The sequence below is a fragment of the Elaeis guineensis genome, chromosome 5, assembly GCF_000442705.2.
Source record: "Elaeis guineensis isolate ETL-2024a chromosome 5, EG11, whole genome shotgun sequence".
Taxonomy (NCBI): domain Eukaryota; kingdom Viridiplantae; phylum Streptophyta; class Magnoliopsida; order Arecales; family Arecaceae; genus Elaeis; species Elaeis guineensis.
The window spans coordinates 5,490,744-5,507,135 of NC_025997.2; the positions used below are offsets into that span (position 1 = coordinate 5,490,744).

Here is a 16,392-nt window from a genome sequence, read left to right on the forward strand (position 1 = left end):
ATCTTAGTGTTTAGATAATGAATATATTCATGATGTTTGGATAGTAGACATATTCATCAGTGTAAATCATGTAGTGTTTCAATAATATTTTTATTTTATTTTTTTTAAAAGATAGTGAGGCCTCACTCATAAGTGTGGAGGTACTAGAGAGAATGAAAGATTTAAGATATAGAGGTGAGATGAATCATGCCAAAATAAAAAAGAGATAAGGTGAAAAAAAATAAGAAAATGAAAAAATATATAAGTTTTAATATCTTTACTAGGCCATTATTCTTAATAGATATAGTGCATATCTTGATTTTTTTTTTTGAAGAAATCATTACAAGGCTCTAAATGTATCTTATATATAGTAGAAAATCTTAGTGTTTAGATAATGGATACATTTATGATTTTTGGATAGTAGACATATTCATCAATGTGAATCACATAGTGTTTCAATAATACTTTTATTTTATTTTTTTTAAAGGATAGTGGGGGCCTTATTCATAAGTGTAGAGGTACTAGAGAGAATGAAAGATTGAGATACAGAGGTGAGGTGAATCATGCCAAAACAAAAAAAAGATAAGGTGAAACAAGAAGAAAGTGAAGAAAGATATAAGTTTTAATATTTTTACTAGACCATTATTCTTAATAGATGTCATGCATATCTTGGTTTTCTTTTGAAGACATTATTATAAGGCTCTAAATGTATCTTCTATACAGCAGAAATTCTTAGTGTTTAGATAATGGATATGTTCATGATATTTGGATAATAGATATATTCATCAATATGAATCATGCAAAACTATATATGTATTATTTCTCATCTTTATCTTTATTCTTCTAAATGTGTATATATTTCATTATGAGATCATTATCGACATCAAAAGTAAACTATGAGATCATTATACATGGAGTATTTGTTTTCCTAGTAATTTCATAACCCTTGGATGTCATCACTTAAGAGTTTAGACAAAATGATGGAAAATCTTAAAGCTTAAGCTTGACAATAGATAAATAGGGAATAATTAAATAAACAGTTGAATTGGAGAGTTTTGAGCTTACGACCACTAGCAAATCTAACCATTGATACTATGTTAACTATCAATCTGAACTCGATCTAAAACTTAAGCTACTAGGGAAAAGGCCTAATAATTTTGATGCAAAGTATGATCTACTCAAAATTCTGCTCCTAACCCACTGCATGATGGTGATCCTAGACCTAGAACACAATTATGGTGAGGGAACATAATATTTGGGGTAGGCACAGGAGGTTGATGTGCTTAAGGCTGCTGTCACGAAAACCCAAGTCTTGCATGCAGATAACTTACGTCGGACAGGGGATTGTCAAGGAAAAGCATGTGGGGATGAGAAGCAGCCATCCCCCTAACCAAATTCACAGAATCATACGATAGCAACACTTGCATATGCACGCACAAAGAGAGTTAGATAGAGGCCCAAGTAGATGGACCATCTACGAGAGGACGAAATCCATGGGAAATCATTTCAATATGGATTTTACTGTTAGCTTGTCTCTTTTTTTTTTTTTTTTTTCTTTTTTTTCCTGAAAGAATGTAGGCTTTGAGCTTGTTGATTTTTCTAGATCTTCGATACTTTCAGTTTGGTTTGATTGAAGAATTCAAAAAAATATAGAAATAGCTAGCAAAACTGAATAAGGATAACTTTGTAACCATTTCGATGGCTTCAGAGCACAATGTCTGCAGACGCTCCTGCCGTTCCATTCTCCGCCCAAAGTCTCCCTGGGGAAACAAACCGCAACCTGACACCCCAGCAGCAAATTCCCCAACCTAAGCGAAAGAGAAATGGACCGGGCAGGCCAGGTTTATACTTCTCTCCGTTTTCATATTCTCTGCACCATTATTTCCATTATTATTACTCACTTTTTTTTTTTTTTTTTAAAATTTAATCCACTTGAACAACAATGCTGCCAATGGCAAAAGATCCAACGGCAGAGGTGGTAGCTTTATCACCAGAAAGGCTACTAGCGACAGGTGTTTACGTCTGTGGAGTGTGCAAGAGAGGGTTCGAAAGAGATCAGAACCTTCAGCTTCACAAGCGATCACACAACCTGGTGGTGAGTCTAAAGAAGAGCGGTACCCACAAGAAGAGGAAGCGTGTCTACGTCTGCCCCGAGCCGAGCTGTGTATACCATGACCCAACCCGTGCCCTCGGCGACATCACCGGCATCAAGAAGCACTACCTCCGCAAGCACTGCCCGCGGAGGTGGAGGTGCGAGAACTGCGGCAAGATGTACGCCGTCGAGGCCGACATGAAGGTGCACTTCAACCGGTGCAGCACCGGCAACTTCAGGTGTGAAAGATGCGGCAAAGAATCCAACCGGTAAGCATCGCTCTGCCGACTTCTACCCTCTCTCCATCACCAACTAATTAACTACCTCGAATGCTGTCGTTATTTTAACATAGGAAGAGAAGTTGTGCCGCGCACCAGAAGGACTGCAACGTGGCCAACCCAAGGGGCGTGCCGATGATGGCGCACGAGGGAGGGAATGGTGTTTCCAACGTAGTTCAGGGAGTCACTGCGTCGAATGCATCGCATCCGTTGATGGCTCCATCATTTGCCAACTTTAATGAAGGAATGGGAAGCAACGCATCGTGGACGACCGGGGGATATGCTGTTGGGGGAGAATGGAATGCTGAGAACTATGCGGGCCCCGGGGGATGCGTTGGGAATGGGGCTGCCTGGTTTGGTGGAAATGATTCCGGTCTGCCGCCGATGGATGCGTTGGCTTACATGAGTTGGATGAGATTTTGATGCCGTCCCTGGGCGGCGTAGGCACTCCCCAAAGATATACCCTCCTTAATAATTTGGATTTTGGTCTATTGGATTTGCTTGGAAGGTTTAAACTTTTCATATTTAGTCTTAGTTTGAATGCAAACTTATTATCAAAAATAAGTTTAAGTGCAGACTTTTGTTTCAGAAACATGTATTAAACAGGTGGCAAACATGCAGAATTGGGGATACATGACTTCTCTGTCTTTAATTCCTGATGGTTGTGCTATGGGCCTTTGGGTCATCTTTTCTCTTTGGTGCATGTCTGTGAAATTGGTTAAAGTGGGTTGGGAACCCAAATGAAATAAAACATGGGCCTAATATCTCGCCCAACCTCATTTAGCCGGGCATTGTCCATCTTGAGGTGGTTCTTTTTGGTGAGAAGGCGGAGGATTTTTCCCTTCCTACAAATTAACAGGCCCACAAACTGGGATTTAGACTGAGATTTTGATGGATGCTTAAAAGATACAGGCTAGACAGGCCAACAAGTCTGAATATTCTTACCCGAAATATGGCCTTTAAGATCCAAGATGTGAGGCCATACACGAAGTTGTTGGGTTAGGTGGTGGTGTAGGAGATGAGGAGGGCGGAGCTGAAATTGAAAAAAAGGGACGACAGTTGATGTGTAAGAAGTGATCAAGAAGACATGCGACTGCTTATACTGAATAGCTGACTGAATGTTAAAGTGGAAGAATAGACTTAGTGGGAAACAGAGTCTTGTGGAATAAGTAGCATCAGACGAAGATGATGAAGAGCTTCCCGTGCTATAAGCATAATAAAGTGGCACGAAACAACTGAGTCAGCAAGACAAGTAGAAGTATGGTGCAAAGCACACCGTCTCCGATGGGAAAATGTAGATGTAGGAGGGCTTATAGAGTGTTAAGCTGAATGATAGATGGAACCTGTAAACTGAGAGAAAAATATAAGAGCGAACATCCATTTAGTAAGCCGGATGTAGAAGTAGAATCGTGACACGCATTGCATTGCTTGCAATGGGAAGACCCAGGTGCAAATGGCCATCCTCCTCTAGAATTCTTTAACCGCCATCGTTCCTTGCTATAAGAAGGATCTTTTGATGCTATCAATCTTCTAAATGATCCAAGTTGGAATTTTGAATACAGACACGAAGTAGGTAGGAAGGGAAGTAAGGATTGAATTGACCAATATACGCCTTGTCCCAAAGGACAAAGGTTGGGAGGTTGACAACTTGTTGGCGGCCTATTCTAATTAAGAAGCTACCAAAATCCATTATTGTGTGGTCAAATTTTTTTTTTTTTTTTTAATATATTTCTTATAAAATAATATAAAGGAACAACATAGCTAAATCCTTAGAAAAAAATAGTTGACACAAATTATTCTTTTGATTGTCATTGCTCATTGGACTTCGGATAATTGGGCTTTGCGTTGTTCCTATGGTAATACAAGGGGAAGAAGCCGAGCTCGTTCAAAGCTAAATCAACGTGGCGCATGGTCATTGGTTTTCGAGACGTGTCTCTTGTTGACACGAAGTACTAACCAGGCGTTTAAATACTTCCCCCTCCGATTCCGAATTCGATCACGAACCTAACACAAGGGGAGGGAAAAAAAAAAAACGGAAAGCCCCAAACAAGAATCCCCGGAAAAGCTACGGTGGGGTTGTCTGAATCGATTGGAGATCTGGATTTGGGGCTTTCTTCTTGTCTTCGCTTTGGATTCGGGAAGGAAAGATGGCGGCGAGGTTCTCCGGCTCCGGGGGACGGGTCGTCGTGCTTCATCTCCTCGTCCATTTGCTCTCTTCCTTCCAACCCCAGCTCGTCTTCGGCCAAGGTACGCCCTTTCCGCCTCTGCCCGTTGAATCTATTAGGGTTTTGTTTTCCTGAGACGATTCGGGATTGATGTCGTTGTTCTTTGTGTTAAATTGTTGTAACTAGCGTGGTACTCTTCCGAAAACGATTTTTTGGGTTTATTTAAATATGAAAAAGAAGTAAAAAAGATGAAATCTTGAAACGTTGGATTCCTAATTCTTAATTTTTTTTTCTTCTTTTTGATTCCAGTCGATCTTGTCAGTTCTTTACCATCAGTGTTGGATACTTGTATGCGACCGCATTTGTTCTTATTTACTATATGGGACGATTCACTGTGTTGAAGGTATAAGAATTGATTTGAACCATTTGAGATTGGGAATTAAGGCCGTAGCTTAGCCTGGTCTATTCCATTCTTTTCTTTTGATGGGAATGATGGTGTGCTGATGTTGTGAGGTTAAGAGGTGGCCTTTTGGTGTAGTGTTTCTTTTCTTGCTGGATTTTGGACCCAGGAGTGTGGAACTGAACGCCGTACTTGGATGTTCCCGACATGATAGAGTTTTCTATCTTATCTTCTTGGAAAAATCCATCTTGTGATGGTTTCCATGTGCAAGGTGGCTTATCGGTTCTTGATACATTGTGAACCTCAATCCACCATTCTATAACATGTCTACATTTGAGAAAAGTTTTCGATTTTCATAACTTTTCTAATTAGATTATATGAGATAATACAGAGTGCCAGCTTCTGTGCCTTGTTCTTTCCTTTTTAAAGTTCAGTATATATGCTATTGAGGTTCGGTGTGTATATTTATTCCCCAAAAAAAGTTCAGTTATTTACTCTAGATTAGTTTAATAAATCCAGTATACCCAAAAAAAAGTTCCGTGTATACTTATCATGCATACTAATTTCAATTGGAGCCCTTTTTTTTATTTTTACTAAGAAATGCTGATTGTCTATGCGGTTGTTTTTTTCTGAATTTTGTGATGAGCATGTCGGTGTCTATTGTTATATTATTTTGGTTTGTCTGATATGCAGAAAGCCAACATGGTGATGCTGTTAGTTTATTGAAAAGAGCCTCTGGCATGATAAAGTTGAACCAGTATGATGATGCACTTGGACTTCTCAATGCTGCAATAGAAGCAAATCCAAATCTTTCAGAAGCTTATTCACAGCGTGCATCTGTTCTTCATCATCTATGCAGGTGCTTTTTTGCTATATATATAATTTTTGCCAACAATTTTATTTATTTGAATTTTATTTGAAATGTTTGACCTTTTATTAGAATCTAGGCATTCATGAAAATGAGAGAGGGAGAGGAGGGGACTTCTTTCAGTCTTTTCTTATTTGCTCCCTCTTTCTGCAGCAGAGAATTGAGGTCATTAAATATGAATCGAGTGAACTTCTCGAATCAGAAACTATCAGTCCGTAACAGTTAAGGCATATACAACATGATGTAGTCTTGCCTGGGATCCTAACCTAGTGGTGTGTAATCCTCAACCCATAGATTTTAGAACTCAAAGTGCCGATGCATGTAGCTATACAGAAGCTATTTAACTTCATCTAAAAACCCATGCATGTTCCCATTAATGCACAGAGCTGTAGAATATATCATTTTTGTTTGACAAAGGCTGAAGCCAACTTGAAGGTGTTTCTTTTTTTAAGTCAAGATACTAAAATATGGAGAACATAGAGGTAATGCAAGTGCATAGCAGATATTGCTGATTCATCTTTTGTGATAAGGCATGCTTTATGTCTTGTTCTCTACACAATATGAAGATTATTTTCTCCCATATATTAATCATAGATTCATTCTTCATGATTATATAACGGACTTTGTGCAATTGATACTCTATCATCCGATACTAAAGTAAATGTATATTAAATGATAAATAGAGGACAATGTTCCAAATAAAGATGTTGTTTAGTTAGGAAGAGTTAATCAGATGGAATTGTGTTTAAGGCATGTTTCACTTCTCCAAAGCTGTGGTCTCAGAATAAATGCTATCTCATATAATTTTTGTCTGATGTAGATTTGAGGAATCTGAGAAAAACTATAAAAAATTTCTAGAGCTAAAACCTGGGATATCTTCAGTGGAGAAGGAGCTCTCCCAGTTATTGCAGGCTCAAAGTGCATTGGACTCCGCAAATAATCATTTTGACTCTGGTGATTTCTCAAGAGCTTTGGATTACATCGATAAAATTGTTCTTGTCTTTTCTTCAGGATGTTTAAAGGTACCTTTTATGGATTAATGATGTTTTTGCTTGTTGAATTGGATTTGGATTGTATTGATAAGATGTAGTCTGACTCCAATGAAGCTTGTTCTTTGCAGGCAAAAATTCTTAAGGTGAAATTGCTGTTGGCACTGAAAGACTACTCCAGTGCTATTTCAGAGACAGGATACATACTTAAACAAGAGGAAGATAATTTGGAGGCACTACTGCTTCGTGGCCGTGCTTATTATTATCTCTCAGATCATGATGTTGCTTCAAGGTTTGATTTATGAAACTTCCTCTACAGATATATGTTAAAAGAAGTTTCAAATTTTATCTGTTAGATGTGCATTCTTTTGCATATTTCTGCAACGATGTTTCCTGTTTATTTAAGCTGCAGTTATACTTCCAAACGATCGCAAAGGCTAATGTCAGCATGTCTTTAACATTGTGCTGCATATGAAATCTAATTTCTTTTAGTATTTTTGATGTCTTAAGAATAAGCATACAAAAGAATATGACAAATTGTGCAATTGGTCAGAAGAAAGCTTAAGATGCAGGAAGTACTATTTCTAGTTTGGTAAACTTTTTCAGGCACTTTCAGAAGGGACTCCGTCTAGATCCAGAACATAGTGAACTGAAGAAAGCATATTTTGGGTTAAAAAATCTCCTAAAGAAGACCAAGAGTGTAAGGCTATTATTCTGGAGCTTAGATGTGAGTCTGCAGATTACTATTTAATTATATACTCAGTAAATGTGAATTGATGGGACTATTGCAGGCTGAAGACAATGCTGCAAAGGGTAAGCTACGATTGGCTGTTGAGGACTTCAAGGCTGCCCTTGCAATGGACCCGAGTCATAGTGCTCATAATGTACATCTTCACCTTGGTTTATGTAAGGTCTTGGTTAAACTTGGCAGAGGAAAAGATGCTATCAACAGTTGCACAGAAGCGCTTGAGATTGATGAAGAGCTTGTTGAAGCATTGGCCCAGGTTTGCTATGGCTTTTTGAACTTCCAAATCTTCTTGGAATGCTATAACTAGTCATTCTAAACTAAATGCTTCCCAAGTCTTAACTCAATTTAGCTAGATTGGGATGGCCTGGAAACCTTGAGATCTAGATCCTGACCTCATGCTTGTGGCATGAAATAGAGAAGTGCCATGAGTTAACCTGATGCCATTTGGTCTGGAAAATGAAGCCAATCTGTCTTCAAGGCTGAGGTAGTAATAAGCATAGATACCTATGTGTTATGCTGTGAATCTTACAAAGACATCTCATAAAAAGTTAAGGAGTCCAGTTCTAAATATTTAACAGGTCTTGTTTAAGGACTGGTTGTTTGTGATATGAACTTGTGGAGAGGGAGCTTCAGGCATTGGCATGCCAGTTCCTACCCCAGCTCTGCAATTTTGGGACCTTAGCATTGTGACTGTAAGCTTATGTATTGCATTATCAACTATGGAGCTTATCCTAATTCGTTAGGAAAGTTGGCTTGATCATTGCACACCCTACATATACTCATCATTAACAATACCTTAGGGTTATTCTTTGTCATTCACAATCACAAAACCTGCAGTTTGTCGTTGATTTAACTTTATAATCTGTTGTAGCGAGTGTCTTAGAAGTATATAGGCTTAATTTAGTCAGTTGAGTTGTGTAGTGACACCTCCATAGATCAATCAAACATGGAAATTTTTCCTCTTTCTGGCTTGCATGGCACCTTTTAAATGTGGCTTTCCTCATCATTTTTCTATCTGCACCTGCTTATTTGTCCTTTAAAGCCATCATTTCCCCTCTTAATTAGTCAAACTCTGTTCCTTTTACTGCTAATTGTCAGATCACTTTGTCAAATATATGGTTTTGAAAGAACTTTAACTTTCCTTTTACTTATCTCCTATGTTGTTGTTGCCCCTCTGCATATTCCTGTTGGAAAAGAAAAATGCAGGAGCCGTATCAGTAGAGCATATTTAATTTGAAGGGAAGCTCTTGCTTATTTGCAACTGCATATTGTATTGTACTAACCCCTCCCTCCTGGCAAGAGGAAAAAAAGAAAAAGAAGTATTTTTTTTTTCCATATTGCTAATGTATGTGTGATATGTATATGTTTTGTGGTTTGGTCATCTTGTAATCATACTGCTGTATATAGATCAGTCTTTTTCTGGTCATGTAGTGTCACTATGTCATGACATAAAATCAATACGTAAACTCCCTAACTGATATACGTTTTCTTCTTTTTTTTTGCTTGAAAATATTAGAATGAAATCATGCAAGCATAATGTACATAGGAAGTGATATTGTGTATTCCATCAGTTCCATAAAACCCCTGCAGCACCACCTATAAAAAAATAATTAGTTATTTTTTAGTACAATCAGGACATGATTCCTGTCCATCTAACTTTCAATTTATGAATAAAACTTTCCACATGTAAACTTGAAAAGAAAAGGAAACCATTCCAAATTTTGTGATGTTCCATGCAAGTCCTTGAAATTTATATTTGTAGAGACGGTATTAATACGGCCATTTATTCTCTATCCTGGTAATGTTTAAGAAAGATGACATTAAAGTGGTAGTTTATTCATCAATTGGTATTAATAAAATTGGGGGAAATTGTCCAGTCATTAGCTTTTTACTGGTTGATGGGCTCTCGCTTATCAATCAAGCAGTCCTTCCTCTTGAGCGACATTCAACACTAGCGCCAATCAATATTACTGTGGAATGTGTAAATAGATTAATTAGAATTTTGACCATCTGATTGATTTTAAAGAAATTACGTGGTCAAACTGTATCAAGATTGGTCATTGAAGAGCCAGAGATAGTGTCAATTGGGCCATACATGTAAAGTTGAAGTAAGAGTCCCGTTTACTGCTCAACATTATTGACATTGATACCATGTAACATAAACGATATTCACTGATGCAGAAGCTATATATTAGTTGGTCCTTTTGCCTTTCGAACATAGCTGTTTGTAGTCCTTTTCTTAGAGTATTGTTGCTTGAGAAGACTGGTCCATTAAATAGTAATCTAATGGTATATCTTTTATTGACATGAATTTCATGTATCGGCACCATCAGATTGGGAATCTCTGATTTGCTTTTTTACTGACCTGATGGTCCCAGACCATAAACATCTTTAATTTTGACAAACTTAGCTGATGTAAGGTCTAGAGGTTAAATTTTTGTTGGTCCTTTGCCTTTTATGCTAAGATTGAGTGAGAGCATCTTCTATCATTGCTTACAAATGCTTACTGCTCCATGACTCTGATCCTGTTGTTTTTGGGAGAAACAGTTTTTTCATCTAGGAAAGACAAATTCACAAAGATGTAAAAAATACTGTTGATTAATTTTCAATACCAGGTGGTGCCAAAGATGACAGCCTGTCTTATGGATGTATTAATTGTGCAATGGTAGAGTTCGAACATATCAGAATTGCCTAGCATGTCTTGACTACCTTGTCTTCCACAAGTTATATATCTGCCATGACAATATTTTGTACTGGAATTTGGTCCTATTTATCTGACAGGCCTAGCTGTTTCTATGCAGCGAGGTGAGGCTAAACTTATAACAGAAGATTGGGAGGGAGCTGTGGAAGATCTGAAAATAGCCGCTCAAAAATCTCCACAGGTTCGTTATATAGTTCAAGTTTTCAATAAGCATTACTGGAAGAAATAGAACTGTTTTTTTCACTACTATTTTTTTAAAAACAAAATCTTCTTTTCCTCTTTCCTTATTGTCGGTGTCATCCATAATTTCATATTTTATTGATTGAAACTCTTTTGATTCATGTTTGTGTTTACAAACTTTTATCTAGTGCTTTATTTAGGAATTAGGGTATCTGTAGTATGCTTAATATGTTGACCTTGAGCTCATTTTTATCTGCTGATTATTTCTGTCATCTGTATACTTTCTCTATTTAAATTTATTCTTTTCCCATACTTGTTTGAAACTAGTTTGTATAGTTGGCGATTGTTGATTACGCTTTTTCAGGATATGAATATTCGAGAAGCACTTATGAGGGCTGAAAAATCACTGAAGTTAAGCAAACGCAAGGACTGGTACAAAATCCTGGGGGTTTCAAGAACTGCTTCTATTGCAGAGATTAAACGTGCCTACAAGAAACTTGCTTTGCAGTGGCATCCAGATAAGAATGTTGACAACAGAGAGGAAGCCGAGGCCAAGTTTCGAGAAATTGCTGCAGCATATGAGGTAATATATATGATGGTTGGTTAATGGTAGTCTTGTGTATTAGCTTTGTGAAAGCTCTACTGAAAATGAATTCCCTATCCTTTATCATCTACCAATTGATTATCTTCTATTTCAGCACATCACACCAAAGTCAAGTAAGCTTGTGTTTGCCCAGTATCCCAACAAAGTCCTGAACAACATTCTCTTCCATCTTTTTTGCAACAAAGAGTAATTAAATTTGTATATTGTAGTCTGGCAAGCATCATTTTTTGTAGTGCTAGTATTTCAATGTACAAAATCATTTGAGAAATCTGCCAATGTGCTGCTGCTGCCAATTTACTTTAAAGAACTAGATAAGCTTTAAAAGAACAAAGAGAAGACAGTAAGATAGATAAATTATCCTCAGAATATGGGTCATGGTGGATGTATTGTTTGGTCTAACAGCTTGACCTGATATTAAGGATTGGTATGGTCTTTAAACTTTTTGAATATATTCTATATGAAGAAATATGATGGGTTGTCATTTTCAAATTCAAGCACTTGCAATATCCTGGATGAAGTATAAACCATGTCAAACTTTGTTGGTTTTTCGTTGTATCTGGGATAAGCTATAGCCACGTTTATTATATTTTAGGTTCGACAATTTCCTTGTTTCACTTGTCTTTTTCAAAATTTGGTTCAGAGCCATTGCTATTGTATATTGAGTGTGATGTTTCTGTTTTATCTTTGCCTGATTCAGATTCCCACCTGCTATTCTAACTCTTCTTATTCCTCTGTAAAGGTACTTGGTGATGAAGATAAACGTACAAGATATGACCGAGGTGAGGATGTGGATGACATGGGTATGGGAATGGGTGGTGGAGGTTTTAACCCTTTTGGTGGTGGAGGACAACAATTCACTTTTCACTTCCAAGGAGGATTCCCAGGTGGAGGATTCCCTGGGGGTGGTTTCCCTGGAGGATTTGGGTTCAATTTTTGATGACACCTGTGTTATTTCATTCTTAGTTACACAGATGTTCGCTGACCCGTAGGAGTGCTTTAGAAGTCGGAGTTTGAGCAACGAAAAGAATTGAGAAAGGTAGTTTATCACATTAGGTGCCAACTGCTAACAGGTATCAGATTTTGGATGAAAAAAACCTAAGTGAGACTCGTAAGAAATTAGATGGAAAATGCAGGTTTTCTTGAAAGTTTTCAAGAAATTTTTTTTTAAGTCATACTCAGCCGGTGTTGCAAATCCTTGTGCGCAAAATGTAAGTTGTTTACATTGTATTGATTTTTTTTTTAAAAAAAATTATGGGAAGAAAGACACTTTGCCATAATTACTTTCTAAGGGTCTCTCAGTGGTAATGCTGAATTTTCAAAGTATTTGCATTAATAATTGCATACATGGTTTTAAGTGTGGTGGGACAAGAGCTGTTTCAGTCATTTTGTCCCATTTCTATAAAAAAATTAGGTTGGATATATTCGGACAAAAGTGAAAGAAAAGATGGAGAAAAAAAATATGAAAGAAAAAAAGAAAAAAAAAGAAAGGGAGAAAAAGGATAATGAAACGAAGGAAAGAATGAATAAAGCAAAAAAAAAAAAAATTAGAGTGAAATGAGCAAGTTATAAGGAAAAGATTTTCGATCTGAGATTGTTGTAGAGGTGGGACAGTGGGACATTTCATTTCATGAAGAAATTGGAATACCCTATATGTTAAAAAGCAATGGGTTCCTTCTGGAAGCATGATGGTGGTTCATCCTTTTTTGTGTTTTTTCCCTCTTTTTTTTCTTTTCTCCCATTGGAATTTGGAAAAGGCAGCCTTAAGCTTTAATCGTCCTTGTGCTTATGGTTATATATTTTGGCAGAAGTCGGACATCGGCCTCCGTGAAAGGCAAACCAGGCAGCCAAACAACCGAAATTTTATCAGACCCCCTTTGTTTACCTCGGGGATTTAATCAGGACATTGATCTGCCGTTGGGTTGCTAAAGAACATTACTATGATGTTACCGTAAGGTATTGTTACAACAACTCGTAAGAAAATAAGCCTTGTAAAAGCCCAAAAGTTAGCAAAACATGTTTACCATACCCTTAAAACAAGCCCGACCCAATCCACCTTTTTTTTTTTTTTTTCAAAATCTGTACTTGTCAAATTATTTTTCTAATTGTTATTCCATAGCAGGCTTTTGGAACAAACAAGAGTACCTGCTCTTCCACGAGATGGCTAGATTTTGGCGTCCTTTGTTTGTTCTGCTCTTCCCCAAAATCCAAGATCTAGGCGTCCTTTTCCTAGTGCTTCTCCTGGATCAAGATACACTGTCGAATTCTGTGAGTGATCCTAAAGGAACCATTTAACTGTTCTTGATCATGTAGTTTAATCAGAGATCTAATAGTTCCCATGTTTCATATTACTGTTAGCAAGGAAAATGCATTACCGTTGACATAATCCATGGATGAGCAACCAAGCACGTACAAAGTCGTAAACATCGAACATAAGATTGTTGTACCATGAAACTTGGGCAACTTAAATCACAATAACATGCACGCTGTATCTGAACTAAATATTCTTTTATTAAAAAAGGTTTTTTTTAATCACCATTTGGTAATTGCATCCTCTGTCTTGCAACTGTAATTCTATAGGATCTTTTTATATTTCTGCACATACTTATAGCAAATTTGCAGCATTGGGAATAAAGAACACCACTAAAAGGAACATTTATTATAAAATAAAAAGATCGCCGGTAGGAACAAACCATTATTATGTTTGTTTTTAACAGAACCTGTTTATATAAAAAAACTAGGTCACGAGAAACATTATAGAACATTATCCACTCAAAAAGCTTTACCAGTTTCTTGGTCCAGTAAACCTCGGACGGGGACTATTCATAGTCTCATGGTGCTGTAGTCTGGGGTAAGCCTGCTTTCTTCTAAATAGACGTAAGTAAACTATTAAGCCTGGTTTCTTCTAAATAGACACAAGTAAACTATTTAGCAGATCATGGACAGGACCACCGTTTTTTGGGGAATATAAAGGAAGAAACTGAGCAGAAGTAAAGAAATCACGACAAATATAGGTAAAAAGACTACTCCTTTAGCAAGCAGTACTTTCCCTTCCGCCGTTAGCAACTGAGAAGGTGACATCCCCAGCTTCAGATCCTTTCCTTTAGCGGCAATCGTAAGGCAGTGATCGTTTTGGATAGCAACCCACGAAATTTATGTATATTTTTTGTGATAACCAACTGTAATTTACAAGACAGTCCAACAAACTAAGCCTACTACCTCTATGGATATTTAAAATGATATTGACAAGCTTGTTCTGGGAAAAATATACAGAAGAAGAGGAGAGACAGAATAACTAAAGGGTATAACACAATCCATCTTACACATGAAAAGCATTCAGGGCTCCCTCCATCATTGCACTGATGCTTTTTGTGAAAGAATCATTGCACAAGTGTTAAGATCATGCCTCACTGTATTTGCTAACACTCCAAGCAAACTAGTTGCAGCATCTTGTTAAGTTTGGTGCTGGAGACCACCCCACCACCAACCATCTGACCCCTCCACTCCCTCTTCCTACTACCTTAAAAGGCCACCATAACTCCAGCCACCAATGCAAAAGCAGAGAGAAAGAGAGAGAGGATAAATAAAAGCCAGCGAAGGAAGCCAAAAAAGCCATGGAACACCTCAGGATCTATGCCATTACCCTGCTCTTTCTCCTCCACTTCACCACTCAAACTGCAGCTCAACCTGCACCGGCTCCAGCTCCACCAGGCCCAACGAACATCACGAAAATACTTGAGAAGGCAGGGCAGTTCACTACATTCATCCGGCTGCTTAAGAGTACCAAAGTTGATGACCAGATCAACAACCAGCTCAACAACTCCAACACCGGTCTCACGGTCTTTGCTCCCCCTGACAATGCCTTCTCCAGCCTTGCCTCGGGCACTCTCAACTCCCTCACCGACCAGCAGAAGGTTGAACTGATCCAGTTCCATGTGCTTCCTTCCTTCATCTCCATGTCCCAGTTCCAAACAGTGAGCAACCCACTCCGAACCAACGCAGGTGATGCATACAATGGGCGGTTCCCACTCAATGTGACAACCATAGGGAACGGCGTGAACATAACAACAGGGATTGTCAACACCACGGTGTCCAACTCCATCTACTCAGATAACCAGCTTGCTGTGTACCAAGTTGACAAGGTGCTCCTCCCATTGGATATCTTCGGACCCCCAGCCCCTGCCCCTGCACCCTCCAAATCTAAGAAGAAGGCTTCTCCTCTTGCTGAAGGGCCTTCGAGCACTTCGTCGGATTCTACGGGGGCCTCTGCTGCTGTTAGCTTGAATTGGAGTGCGTCTGCGGGTGCCATTGCTGTTGTAGCTGCTCTCATTTCTCTCTGGTGGAGTCTCTGAGTGCTTTTGCTGTTCTTTTCTATCTTTTGCTGAGTGGTGGTCTGTGTCGGGTATCGGGGCTTGCATTTTTCTGGTGTCCTTTTATTTTGCCTGGTTTTATCTCTGCAACAGATTTTGAATTTTTATTTGATTTATGTATGTGCTAAGATAAAGATGAGAGAGTGATAACATAAACATCAATGTGTCCATATAGCCTCTGAATTTAAGAATTAATTTGGATCATGATATCTCATTGTCAAAACACAGTGACTGCTTCATCAGCCTTCTATTGCATCAGGAAAAAAAAGAAAAAGAAAAAAAAAAAGAGAGACAACCAAAGGACAGGGGACCGATGTGCTTTGGGAAACTCAGTAGACAGCTTAGCTCCAGTGAAAGTTAAATAGTTTACTCCAACCTTGTAGAAACTGAGTGCAGATATTTCTAACCTGCAAACTTCATATCCAAACTCGTATAACAAAGCGGTTAGCACCCAAATGTAAAAGATTGTTAAATGCTTGTGGTTTATGAAAATGGAAGGAAAACATCTTCTCTTGAAGCCACCCAATTTTACTGAGAAGAATTATATACAGCAGCAGATAATGCTAAGGAATGTATGATATAGGCTGTGGCAAAGCAGCAGAGTCAGCAATATCAGCCTTCTGTTTTTTGATTTAACACAGGAAAAAAGGTCAGCTGCCTGTTTTAATTGCAAACAGTGCAACAATCTACAAAAAGGTTGAGATAAAGAGCTCTGAAATAGGCATTTCAAGATCTGTAACTTTTGTAGTTCCTAAGCATCATCTCCTATTACTTGATACGTAGCCACCAGAACCATTTGTGGTGCCGTTGCTCTCTCTCTCTCTCTAAATTGTATTCACACCCAATGAGCATTCCAGATATGATAATTTTAGTCTCCTAAGATGCATCCGTTAGTTCAATGATATTTTTAGCAGCATTAGTATCGTTTTGACATCATCTGACCAAAAAAGCTAAATGAAAGTAAAGGTACAGTACAAGGAAATCAATGGTCATTCTCCCACATATTTTACATCTCTTGCAA

At 38.1% G+C, this 16,392-nt stretch overlaps 3 protein-coding genes across 3 annotated transcripts; all 3 read left to right on the top strand.

The window, feature by feature from the left end:
• Positions 1–1,921: 1,921 nt before the first annotated feature.
• Positions 1,922–2,772, top strand: LOC105044700 (protein EARLY HEADING DATE 2-like). Its single transcript, XM_073257020.1, has 2 exons — positions 1,922–2,340; positions 2,424–2,772. The coding sequence occupies exons 1-2, from the start codon at positions 1,922–1,924 to the stop codon at positions 2,770–2,772; spliced, it is 768 nt and encodes a 255-aa protein (XP_073113121.1).
• A 1,580-nt stretch (positions 2,773–4,352) lies between these two features.
• Positions 4,353–12,266, top strand: LOC105044618 (dnaJ protein P58IPK homolog A). The gene is made up of 9 exons (XM_010922570.4): positions 4,353–4,596; positions 5,608–5,773; positions 6,603–6,804; positions 6,903–7,063; positions 7,378–7,471; positions 7,563–7,775; positions 10,321–10,401; positions 10,765–10,983; positions 11,744–12,266. Exons 1-9 carry the CDS (start codon positions 4,497–4,499, stop codon positions 11,939–11,941), a joined length of 1,434 nt encoding a protein of 477 aa, XP_010920872.1. The 5' UTR covers positions 4,353–4,496; the 3' UTR covers positions 11,942–12,266.
• A 2,273-nt stretch (positions 12,267–14,539) lies between these two features.
• Positions 14,540–15,578, top strand: LOC105044617 (fasciclin-like arabinogalactan protein 11). The gene has a single exon (XM_010922569.3). It carries the CDS (start codon positions 14,616–14,618, stop codon positions 15,351–15,353), a length of 738 nt encoding a protein of 245 aa, XP_010920871.1. The 5' UTR covers positions 14,540–14,615; the 3' UTR covers positions 15,354–15,578.
• Positions 15,579–16,392: the final 814 nt, after the last annotated feature.